The sequence below is a fragment of the Aphelocoma coerulescens genome, chromosome 1, assembly GCF_041296385.1.
Source record: "Aphelocoma coerulescens isolate FSJ_1873_10779 chromosome 1, UR_Acoe_1.0, whole genome shotgun sequence".
Classification (NCBI taxonomy): domain Eukaryota; kingdom Metazoa; phylum Chordata; class Aves; order Passeriformes; family Corvidae; genus Aphelocoma; species Aphelocoma coerulescens.
The window spans coordinates 113,936,289-113,949,664 of NC_091013.1; the positions used below are offsets into that span (position 1 = coordinate 113,936,289).

At 36.1% G+C, this 13,376-nt stretch overlaps 1 protein-coding gene across 25 annotated transcripts in view; it reads left to right on the forward strand.

The window, feature by feature from the left end:
* Nucleotides 1-13,376, forward strand: part of CADM2 (cell adhesion molecule 2) — a 589,213-nt gene that overhangs the window by 492,644 nt on the left and 83,193 nt on the right. For all 25 annotated transcript variants that reach the window (XM_069024966.1, XM_069024958.1, XM_069025004.1 and 22 more), the window contains one exon: nucleotides 11,869-11,959. In XM_069024966.1, the coding sequence (XP_068881067.1) occupies nucleotides 11,869-11,959 (91 nt within the window). The remainder of the gene's footprint in view (nucleotides 1-11,868; nucleotides 11,960-13,376) is intronic.

Sequence of the window (13,376 nt, forward strand, 5' to 3'; positions counted from 1 at the left end):
CATCTCTTCATATTGAATGAAAATTAAGTAAAAAGTTAATTACATAGCTCAATAATTATGTAAGCACTGTGTTAATTAGTACAGTTATATTTTTTAAGCTTTTCATATTGGCAAATGCTTGAAACAAATGAAACTTAAAGGATAGTTACTGTAAACAGTAAAGGACGATATCTGTGAACAGGAAAGTTCACTGCCACAATTTGCATGTTTAAATGAGATCAATTAGGTTAATGATGGATGAAAATAAGAAATCCATTATTTAAATGCAAAATAATTCAGAAACTTCTAAGTCCGTTTACTGCCAAACTTTCAAAGGGGATATCCAGTTCAAAGGGTTAATGTACAATCCTGACCTTTACCATCTGGAGGTTTATGTTCAAATATGGTTTACAAGTGAAATATAATCTAATATAATTTATTTCGCTGTAAAATCTTATGGAGAAAATCCACAGGGTGGCTTGTCTACTCTGCATAAAAACTTAGAAATCTGGTGTGGGCACCTTATTCCATGTGGTTGTTGTGTGATTAAGAAAGGGCTCCAGAAGGTTTCAAAGGAAGTTTGGGAGGGAAGGAATATTTTAATAATATTAAAAGTAGAACATTCAGGAAATAAAAGATAGATAGTTCCATTTCAGAGGAGTAAGCCTTCAGGCATAGGAGAGAGGAAACCTGTGATAAAAGGAATGAAAAGACAGAGGGCATGGCTGTGCTGGAACAGGAGCACAGTGAGGTTATCCCTGAACCTGTTCCAAGACAGTTGCAGTGTCCTCAAGACACTGGTTGACTGATTTTTGAAGCTCCTAATCTAACCAGCTATCAATCACTATAAAATGATTTTTTTTAAAAAAATTCTGTATTGGATTGGATAAGACTGAAAATTAAAGAATCTGTGATAATTCACAGCCCAGGTTTCCACTCTGGTCACCTTCAGCCTAATGACACAGTGCTGTTTCAGGACTCCTCTACAGAACAGTTGTGGGGGCTGTTTATTTCCAAGAGTAAAGACTAGCAAGCAGGTGAGACACTTAGGAGGAAAACATGAAAACATATGTAGAGACCATTACCAGAACCTCCCAAGGAAGAGAAATTTGCTCTCCATAAGGATGGGGTGTATATTTTTCAAGAAGCAAGCCAGATTTTCATTTCCTGATGCTACTGCTTAGTTATTTTTTATATAGACTAAACTTTTATAGTGTCCAATATCTGATATGAATGTCGGAGAAAGGACTGAAGGGGTGTTTGGGAATGCTGAGCATCCAGAGCTCTTATTTAACTCCTTCAACAGTTTTGGATGTGCTACAGTTCTTAAGACATAGTCAAGAAAATTTAAGTCAGACACAACAGAACAATGAAGGCTTTAAGTAAAAGAACCTGAGAAAGCAGAAGTTACATGGAAAGGTCATGCACTGTCTCAAAGTTCGGCATTTCTTTATAACATGGCTTAGGGCAGAAGACTTTTCTTTGTCTTGTCTTTTTTTAACTTCTCTTAACAGAAGAAGTGAGATAAAACATAAATAAGCTGGAGAGAGCAGTGTAAGGCAACAGAGATACTAAATGGAACAGATTGTTTACGCTGAAGAAGTGCCATGACAAAAATAATTAAACAAGATGAAAGTTGTAAAACTAAGCTTCATTTCTTGGATTCACTGGAGAAAACAGAACTGATTTGCAAAGAAAATATTGTTTCTACAGTATCATTCATGTGTGTATGGGACTTAATGCATAATTCAAAAACCAGTGACCCATTCTGCAGAGCCATGTAAAGGGGAGTAGCTGTTATGTGGTGCTGTCTCCATGGAGTGGCACACACTCAGAACTGGGGTGACAGTGCCGCTTCTGTCCACTTAATTCAGCAGGGGCTACTGATGTGCTCACGTTTATCTCTGCCTGTTTTAAGGCCAAGCACAAAGTAGGTAAGAATGATAAATGAACACATTATGTGACCAAGGAAGGTTGTAAGCATTTGAAATGGAGCAGGGGGAGCTGTGGAGCTTTGGTGTTGTACCTGCAGCTTCTCTTTCACCTTCCCAAAACCTAAAGCTGCATGTTGTGTACTACAACATTTTACTTTATTTCGTTTTAGTAATTGTGGTGGAGGAGCCTGGCATGACCAGCAGGTGAGGTGCTGAAACAAGTGCAATGAATATCTTTAACAAAGTACCACATAATCAATGTTCACAGAATTAGTAACCTGAATGGTTTCCTGCGAGGTTGGTGCTCGAATTCAGGCACTCACCTACTATGAGTGTCAGGAGGGAATATTTGACTTGTCAATCTTTCTTTTCCCCCACACTGGCATCCAGCTTCTTGTTTTCTGTCCAGAAGAGTGCTTTTACACTCTCCTGTTACAAGCTGTTATTACTCTTTCCTACAACAAACATAGTTTTAAAATAAATTAAACCAGGTGAAATTTAGATTGATGACACAATAGTCATCAAAGAATCTCAGATAACAAAGGGACCATATGCTGTTCCTGGTCCTGCTTGACTGTAAAGCAGTTTTAAAGGAGTGTAAAAAGAAGACATTGGAATATCCATGTGAATGTGGTACCAAGTATTCACTTCTATCAAACCTAAGTATTTAAGTACTATCATAAAGCTTAATTTCAGTACTATCATAAAGTTTAATTTCACAGTGTTGTTGAATACTTTTATTGAAATGAAACATCACTGCTGTAGCACAATCACTTGAACTAGATTGACTCAGCCACAAATATTACTAATTAAATAAATTTTCAGATACATAATATTGATTTTTTTTTCTCTAATCCATTTAAGCAATGAGTTATTCATTCTATTCTGAAGCAGAGCATCAAACTTACTGTATCTCCTAGGCTACTTGGGTGAAGTTACCAAGGCAGACTTGTTCCTAAGTGCTTATTCAAGCCAATAGCGCACAGACAGAAGCCATGCTGCTTGCCATTTACAAAATAAGCCAAATTTGGGGGAATGCTGATTCACAGCTGTAGGATGCACAGCTGGTAAGTGTAAAAGCTATTAAAAATGGTGAGCACTTGCACAGAGCTGATTAAAATGCTCCTCTCTCTTCTTTCACATCTCATTTGGGGTATCCAATCTGATGTTTATTTTTGTGCATACTGGAGTGGTTTGTCCTTGGAATTTACTTTTAACATCCCTTTTTTCCTAAGCTTATTTACTTACATTTTTTAGAAACAGAAATAAAATTATGCAGGAATACAGAATTTTCAATGAGCTTTGTAATTGCTATCCATGTATGAAAATTATGATGTTTTCATGTTTCCAAAGGGAAAAAAAAAGTTCCTGAAACTGTCCTATGCTTACTCCAGTGCTAATTAATCTAGAAAGTAGATACATCATCATTTTCAGAGGTATCTGCTTATTTTATCTATGCATCTGGAAATGATGGAAAGATTCCAAGGAAATAAGAGAGAGAAAAAGCGTGATGAAAAATGTAGAAGGCTGTGACATAAATAGATTTCACAAACATGCATTTTGAAAAATAAGACAAAAATGGGTAGAAAATAAATGAATTAGTCTCTCAGGAAAAACTTTTAAAATCTTATCATCTGGCAGCCATTTATTACCAGGTAGCAATAATCTTTTATTATCAGACTGTTAGATTTTTATAACATTTTTTAAAATGATAGTACCAGAACTGTTGTTGTTCACTGCCACAATAAAATATCTGAGAAATTTATGGGAGCTTTTCAATATTCAGAAGGTTTGTGGTCATAAAATAAAACCATGAAGTAAAGACATGCTGTTGGTAGCTCATAATTTAGCTAAACCTGTAAGAAGAAAAATGTGTCGTAATGAACCAGTTATAGTAATTTGCACTCTGGTACAAAGAGGAAACGGTGGTTTGTGTTCCAAAAAAAAAAAAAAAAATACAAAACAAGGTAAATATATTAATTTAAAATGGCAGAGTAAATCTGAGTATTATAGATCCAGGCAGAAGGTGCTGCTGCAGAAGATTAAGTGATTAATTCAGAACTTGGAGTAGTCTGGAAACAGTCAGTGGGTAATGGGAGGAAGGTGGGGGTTATCTTTTTCCTTGCCAGATGATCTGGCAGCCATGACATGGATGTTACACCATGGAAAAGGTCTGTGTATTTTATCTAGGCTGCCCAGAGCTCAGCTGAGTGTGTTCTAAACTGGCAAGTAATTAATAAGACATGTTCCCTGTGTTGCTTGGGGTCCAGGAAGGTAAAACCTGGCATCCATGGGATGCTCACTGATCACTGTGGGAAGAACTGCTCTGTCACACAAGCACAGCTCTCTTCCTGAATGGATCCTTTATCATATTCCACGCTGTTGGATCCCGTGCCCAGCTAGGTTGTTAAACAAAGCTTTTTCTTACTAGCAGTACTTTTAAGGCTTTTTAAGTCATTGAGTATAGGAGAAAACTTCTAGTGACAAAAGGTAATTAAAACCATCTACTCATCATCCTAAAAGATTAAATAAGGAGGTAGTATCAGTGCTTTTAAAAGGAGGATTTTAAGTCACACTTGTAGCACATCCTGATGTACTGTGAGCACTTGCTTCCTCTGACAAGCCCAGCTAGTGAAGTGTTTGCCCCTCCCTGGATCTTTCCCGTGCCTTTCCTTTTGCTGTTAACATAATTTGCACTCAAACAGCAAGTCCAGCAAGGATCACAGGTTTCATTACAACAAACTCAGCTTCTTGGTGCAGCTGGAGAGGTGTTCATGACATAAACTACAGAGAGAGAATCACCTTCAAAGAAAACATGCATCAGAATCAAAGTGTTCCAGCAGAGGCCTAGGGTCAGACGATGTTAATGAGCTGCTTTCAATTATTTATAACACAATTAGGGACAGGATTGTGTTTGCCCTGGTTTTGAGATAGGCACCTGACAATTTGGCTGCATGGAAACTAATCAGTTAGGAGGGCCTTGTTTTGGAGGTTTAACGTATTTGTTGTAATGATATTGTGTAGAGGTGTACATTTTTGTTCATGACATGATGATGGCCATTTGTTTGACCAGCTGTGCCTCCTTTTTTTCTACCATTCTCATGATGTTTAGCTCTTTTTACTAGTTTGAACTTGCAAGACTAAGTAGGGCATTAAAAAAAAAAAAAAAGAAAAGAAAGGAAAGAAGTACAGAATCCCTCGTGTTTTAAGAAAGAGAAATTTGGACAGCGTATATCACACTGATGTGTGCCATGCATGCAGGAAAGAACCTGACCAATGGATTTTTCTTTTTGAACCCTGAAGACTCACAAACTAAAATAATTCAAGAGATTAATCTTTCTCTATGCACCTCGTATATATTGAACATTATATGTTACTGTCACCAACTGCGACGTTTTTTTCTGTGCCAGGTCTTTTAATATTCTACAGACCAGAAAAAAATGCTTTCTTTGGTGAAAGAAAAACAGAGGAAGTCAAGAGAAATGTGATTTCTTCTTGATACTATTACCCATTTCCTTAAAATTATGTGAACCAACCTACCCAAAAGTAAAAGTTGAGACCAGCACTACTTTATGAACTGATTATTGCTCAAACAGTAAAAAACCTTTATTTTAAAATATTAATTATTGGACTGCTTTGATCATGACAAAATCATGCTAGCCATGTACAAAGAGAAGATCCAAAACATTTGGCAAAATTACTGTATAGCATGCAAAACCTAAATGGATAATACTGCAGGAGATTTTAATTGAAATGTGGTAGAACCCATGTCTTCTGTGATGCCATTTTACTTTGGGAAGTAGGAATTACAGACTTCATGCAATAAACAAGTTCAAAAACCCAAAGACTTCAAGGGACAGTGCACTTTATATGAAATGATAATGTGGAAACACAACTTCCCTAGCAGATTATATATTTTTACCAGTTTGGACAAGGCTTTCTTAAATTTGTGTTGGTATTAGTAAAATATCTAAGATCTGCTTATGGCATTGTATTTACATTTAATGATTTTATTTAAGAAAAAAGAAATTAAACATTAAAAGAGGTTGCCATCTTTGACAAGTAAGAAGGCTACTCCAGGCCACAAGCTCAAAAAGCCCTTTAAAAAATATTTAAGAAAAATTTTTGCATGTAAAGCCCAAGAATGGATGTACCAAAACCATTTGATGCTAAGCATTGACACATTCCTAGGAAATGGGTGGGGATTATTAAACTTTTTGAGTTTTTATTTTTGTGAATATCCTAATCTGGCTCTAGAAAACTTTCCTAAATGTAAGATGAAAGGTATACTCCATGTTATGTTGGCACTGAATGTAAATAGAAACAATTTACAAAGTACTGAATTGCTTGAGGAATTCTAACTTGTGATGTGCATTGGGCTAAGAATTTTCTAATACCTGGGGTTTTTTTTTAGTGTGGCAGAATATCCTGGTTTATCCAAACTAGGAAATAGGTAAGAAAAAAAGCCTCTTCAAATTCAAAGTGAAATTTTAGCTCGAAATCTGGCTGGAAGGGAGGCTTTAGCATTTGTGGCTGACCTCTGGTATTGCAGGGGAGGTTCTTGCACTCTGAACCACACCAGACCCTTAATCCATGAACTCCAAAGGGTTGAATGATCAGATCTCTGAATTACTGTCAAATAAGTATTTTGCTGGATATGATCAACATGGTGTGAATGCCTCAGTACTCAGTGGAATAAGTAACTTCTTTTTTTCATCAATCACTGCATGGGGTGTAATAACTGATCCTGATGGATTGATTACCACTTCTCACCAAAATAAAATTACATCTAAGTGAGGGAGTGTAGAAGTGGCTTCCTAAGACTCGGTGGTAGAGCAGGCCTCTAAAATGTAGAATGTTGAAGTACAGGACCCATCTTTGGGGATTAGTGACACTATCTCTGTAAGTGAAAAGAAGGAGTGAACTTGTTCTGTTCTGCTTTCTGAATCTTCAGCAACATTGGAAGATATTTGGGGTGCTAAGTTTAAATTTCATAGTAAGTTATGGCATTTATTTATCTTTTAAAAATCTGTAATTCAGCAGAAAACTTGCAAGTTAGGAGCCCTGACTTGGATCTGTACATCTGATACAATATTCCTATGTAGATTTCTGCAGAGCAGAACCACTCAGACTTTTTCTGTTAATCCTCCTTTCACTGGAAGGCCAATGAAGGCTTTGAGTGACAGAGAGATTTACCTTTTAACAAAATGTGTAGAGAAATCTAGTTTGCAAGAAGTTTATATTACAGCTAAACTCACACATATCTCAAAATTACCTGGAGAAAAGTCTGCTGCATGGTTCTTTGCATAGGTGCATTTTCAGCACTCTTTGAGTTCTAATGACTACAAGATCATGAATATTCCTACTCCTGAATAGTCTACTGCTTCCAATCATTGTTCCTTAAAATGTCAATGAAATATATGTACTCCACCCACCCTGACATCTGCCCAAGAAGAAAGGTGGTCTTATTTTCTGTTCCCAGGATTGTAATTATTGACTGAAGATGATTACATTAGGGAGGGATTACTTGATAAAATAGCGTGTTCCAATGATGACATCATCATAATGCTACCCCTTTGTCTCACAAAATGATTTTTTGTGTGCTTATTTCTACACACTTAATGCCCTAGGATGCAAAGGGTTACACTTTGATTTTGTGACTCAACCAGCAGCTGTGAGTTCCATGAAAGGTTTTGCACGCTAAGGATTTATGGGACCAAGGACTTCTGAAGATACATATGAAAAATAGGCCAAATTATGCTTTTACTATCTTGGCACTAAGAAGAAACTAGTAGAGATTAATTGTCTGATTCTGTTGTTGGCCTCTTTCACGATCTTAGCAAATTTGTAAACTTTTATGAATTCAGTTTTCCATTTTTATACTGTGTTTGTTGAGGGTTTGCACATGGAGTATGACAAAACTTATCATGCAGGAGTCTTCCAGCAGCTTTCGTGGGATTGCTTTATATGAGTAAATTTATGTGAAGGAATTTAATCCTGCGTGTAACCTTATAAAGGCTTGGTGATAAAATAATGTAAATACATACTGAAGTCTATTTTACTTCAAGCGATATAAAAACAACAAGTGCATTCTGAAAGCAAACACACAAACCTTTAAGCATAGAAGATCTGATTAAGAGCAAAGGTCTAGTGACTGATAAGAACCACCTTTATTTTGAAAATAGCTGCAAAGAGATTAAATCAATCAGTAATGCAGTTCCGCAGGGTATGAATGTTGCCATTAGTTTCTGCTAAAAGAACAGCAAAAGTCAAGCACTGAAGTGTTTAATTTCTTTGTGCATCAGATAACATTTTTTACCAGTGTAAGCTGGTATCAATTTTCCCCATATGTTTACTGATTTCGTGTGTTGCTGAAGATGACGTAGCCTGATCAAAAAGCAATAAATCTTCCCAAAGCTTTGAAATGGGTTTCCTGCTCTTGTGAGATGAGATGAGCCCAAATCCTGGAAAGATGGATGAAGCAGAATCACTCAGTGGAACTTTTGCCTTTGGTCCACTGACTCACGAAAGGTTATATAAAAAAAGCCCCATGCCATAATTCTTACCTGAAGCTGGTATGTCCAAAAACAAAAGAGCAGATTCTATGCTCATAGAGGGTAGAAGATGTGCAAAGACATGCTTGAATCTCAATTCAGATTGGTGGTAGCAATCAATTGCAGCTCAGAAGTACCTCATTACTCAAGCAAAAGACTGGAGGGTCGTAGAAGCTCTCACTGTTGGAGATGGATGTAACTTAAAAAGTCACTGGGTGCCGAAAGCAAAGTGTTTTACTGAGAAGACTTGCTGTGGTGCTTACACTCTCATAAACCACTGGGGTTTTTTATAGAATTGAACTTTTCCTAAGTTTATTCTTTTTGGAATACTTATCTCCTCCGTAATATTCTTAGAACTCAGGATAAGGGCGTATTTGTAGGTGTTGTAAAGAAGCCGTAGTTACCACTCCCTTGTTCAGATGAATTCTGCTTTGAATACTGATCCATGGTATTTTATTGTCACGAAATTTCTGGGCCAAACAATAAAAAAAAGAAAAGGCAAATCATTGAAGTTCTGATAAGTTCAACTGTTACAAGTTGGTATATTTCTACTGACTTTAGAGGAGAAGATCTGACCCACATTAAAACCCTTGGCTCTATTGCTTTTGTTTGTTTTGGTTGTAAAAGGAGAGGGTTTATTGAACATATCTACATTACTTATAACAAGCTGATGAGCATAACTGAAAAGAAATCAACCTCTTACTGCATTACACTTCTGGATTTTCTTTCTTTAGGCTGTTTCCTAGTGTTGGTGTTTGCTGGAGATCAGGTGATGTTCCAGTTGTTATGATTAATACTTCTAAGTGTGACAGGTCAGAGCTCAAAGTATTGATAGAGTACATTTATACTTTTCAAATTCTTCTTAAATGAACTGTCATAGCAGGAGGTAGTATTTTGTAATAGCATTTTGTGTTCTGGAAAAGTATCAGTCAGCAGGGTTTTAAAATCTTTGTTAAAATAAGATACTTAGGTTAGTTCTGATTCAATTCAATTATTTTGAAGATTTCTTCTCATTTAAAGTAGTGATGTGAATGTGAAAATAGGGGGCATGTTTATCTTAAAAGTTTTCCCTTTTTAAGTGTACACTTTAGTTCTGGAGAGAAGTTAAACATGGCCTTAAAAAAACCAAAAAACATGGAAACAGTAATACTGAGAATAAAGCACTCAGAATATCTAGTTTTTGAAAAAGAGACATTAATAAAATGCAAAAAATTTCCATTGTTAACTTCCCTAGAAATTATATATTGAATTAAACTCTGTGTTTCCTGCTTTAGAGAAACAAGTAGTTACTGTTTAAGTCAACTACCAGGGAAAACCACTAGGGAATATATTTCCTACACTACTTTGTTGTGCCTTAGAGAGTGAAACATAAATATAAGACCTTTCTTATTCTGTGTTAGTAAGCTCTGTTTAGAAGTGCATGGAGAACAAAGAGCTGTCTGGTGTACTAAAGTACAAATGGGAACCTCAAGTTGGGGAAAAGAGCACTGCATTGATCCATGCAAATGAAAGCTTAATTGTCTGGAATCCTGTCTTCAATTTTATGTGGGTCATTTACAATATTGCATTAAATGCTGATAATTTTTTTGAAATATTTAAGCCAGGAATAATAGCTAGATGGGCCTTTAATTTCTTCCTTCACTTGTGGCTGTCAGGATTACTTCCATCAAAGTTTTGCTCTTTTTCATATTTCTCTGGAAACCTCTTGATCTCATTGCATTAGTTGTCTCCCTCCCTCAGTTAAATTCTTCATGTATTCCTATCTGATACTAATTTGCTCCTCTGGTTCAATGTATAGTCAAGAGAGTAATTTATTCATCTTCAACAGCACCACTGAAATCACAGAAGCACTTGATGCCCTGATTTATTAAGGCACTTGAGGTCAGTGCCTTAAGCATGTGCTAAAAATGAAGTAAATGCCATCCTGGCCTCCAAAGGATTAGTCACCTGCATAATGGTTTGCAGGGTCCTGAAAAATATGAACTTGTGGAACAGATTTGCTACTGGTGTAAGGTTAGTGCAGCTGTTGTGGAAAGCTGAATGAGGCTGAAAATATTTCCAGTGGAATTACAGTGAGTCTGCACTAAGCCTGCCCCTCTTCTGTCTTGTGCCATGCTGTGACACTGTAAAAGTAAAAATCAAAAGTTAGAAAAATGGTTCCATGATTTTAATTGTTCAGATGCCATTTAGTGTTCACCAGGACTATTGGCATCTCAATAAGAAACTATAGTGTTACAGCATATCTTTTTTGCTTTTCTGTTTGATTTTATGGGGTCATACTGTCATGCTCTTCCACATTTGCTTGATAACAGAACATCTGTGATGTCACCACTTAGGAAAACAGCAACTGCAAGTTGAATGAGACAAAACTTAGGTACCCTAGATTTGCAGGTTAAAGTGGTTTGTATTAGGAAACTATAGAGAAAGAAACAGTGGAGAAAATAGAAATTTTTCTTTTTAATCTGATATTTTTTTTTCACTATGACAATGAACTTTTTTTCCTCCTTTTCCTAAGGGAAAGGAATGTGTTATATTCCTTTCTTTATCATATATTTTTGTTTCTTATAAAGGTGCCCCTCTAAGTCGTGTGTTGACTATGAGAGTATATTCTTGCAAGCCAGCTGGCAAAATTTTTTAAAAGTTAAAGATCTACTTCAAGTTATCTATTCTGCATTAATTCACAGTAGCTATGTTGTGTATCTTTTTGCAATTAGAGCTATAAAACTAATCTCATCACACTGGAAGCATTGCAGACTCTTCTGTAGTGCTTTCTGCAGATATTTGAAACATTCTCTTTGCAAATTCTGTTTAAGATTGTTCTGTTTTAGGGGCAGCTTTATTGCATTTCAGAAATAATATCCTGTAAAATGTCTGTAACAAGGTATTTTATCTGAAACCCATTGTAGCTTTCTTATTATGAGTTTCAAGCTTCTGCAACAACAAAAGGGTTCTTATTCAAATGTACACTATTGCATTCATTCCTCTAATAGCAGCATTCCATCATATCAACCTAAAAATAGGCAAACAATTGCATGGAGTACTTTTTATTCATCCTTGGTGTTTTGGGTTTTTTTTTTTATTTTGTTGCTAGATATCAGACTTCCAGATAGTCACATGGAGTATTTGTATCAAATACAGAAATAAAAAAGTTGTTTCCTCTGAGTATACACATGCTTTCTATCTGTGTTTCCTAGGGATATAAAAAGTTACTGGTTTAGTTACATTGGTCATTTTTATTGCCTTCCTGAAGACAATGGAAATTGCACAAGGCTCCATATGAAACGGTCTCCAAGTGTAAATTACATCTATGGTTTAGTCTGTTGTAAATAGAGAAGAATGTATTCTTAGGTAATAAATCTTTTTTGTGTATATCAACAAGTTGTCTATTTTTTTCTTCCTAGATACACCTTTAGTTAAAATCATTTCTTCCAATTCATGGCCTGAAGAAGGACAATCTATAATTTTGACTTGTGAATCCAAAGGAAAACCAGTGTAAGTGATTTAACAAGTAATATGTTTTTTGTTATTTTACTTATTCTGCTGTGACTGCAATCCTCAGCTGCAGAAATCTGCTGGTTTTGTCTCTTCCTGGGGTGTAAAGTACTCTCTGGTATAGAATACCCCTTGAAGCCTGTCTTCATTAAGTGTCTTTAGAAGATTGGTCTTTTACATTGTCATCTATTTTAGTTTTCAGGAAGAATTCCAGCTGTGAGATTCTTTTTTTCTTTCCCAGTCAGCTATATCAACCTGAAAGGTGTGCAGGTTTAATCAGTCTCTGTTTACATCACTGAAGTGATGATAGAAAACATCTCCCGAAAATTTTCCTACCTCAACCAGCCTCAGAAAAAGTATATTGAACCTTGGCTGCCGTTTACAGGGGAATTTGAAGTTTAATTATATGTGCAAGTTGGCAGCCTGTTTCTACCAGGATTTGGAAAGGTGTAGCCTGCTTTAATAATATAAAATGTTTTCCTTGGGAATTATCTTTGCTGTAAATATCTCTAAAGACAGATCTGCCGAGCTTAACCCTTGCACAGAAGCTACTGCTTAAACAGACTTCATCCTTGAAAACAGGATCTTCTCAGAAGAGCTGTTATATATTTACTCATATATATAAATAATTGCTTAATATTAATATGAATCAAGTTTCTTAAATATTGACCTTCTGCTCAAAAGATCAATCTATAGTGTAGTGATGATACAAAGATTTAGAATGGTCTTGAAAATGGTAATGGAATAATATTTTGGATCTAGAAAAGGTGCAAATTGCCTGACAAGAATCATGTCACTTATGGGCGAATTTCTCCCTGATGTAACTTTAGTGACTTTATGGAATTGCTTTATTTAGGAGCCTGAAGTCAGATTTAGGTCAAATAAGGCATTTAAGTTCAAAATTTCTATTTTGAAAGACTCTTCTGTGTTATGTGTGGCACAATTTAAATTCTGTAGGTACTTCTCTTTTTTATAGTATGTGCCTGCATCATTTTAAAGCAACTCCTCCATCCAGATCTTGGCTGGGCTGAGCAAGGGAGCACGTAGATCATGCTTCTGCTCTGCTTGAGACAAAAACACTGGAAATCCAACTAATTAGTCTGACCTGATGCTCAATGTAATTGGTCTTCTGTGTACCTGTGTACTTCTGATGTGTTGGTGTTTCTGAGAAAAATACTTCAGTAGGTAACACAAAAATCCGTTGTGAGCCATCTCTTGCTTTTATAATGTACCTGAAGGAGAAGGAATTATCCTTTTACCTCATATCCCTTGAGCATTCCCCTGGGTATGAGGATCTAGAATCTGTTTCCCCATTATTTTCAAATTCTGCCAAAGATGTCCAAGTGCTTAATTTTAGGAAAGAGGTCAGTACTGATTGCCCTGAGTGCACCATTGGCTGGGTGATACTCAGCATTTT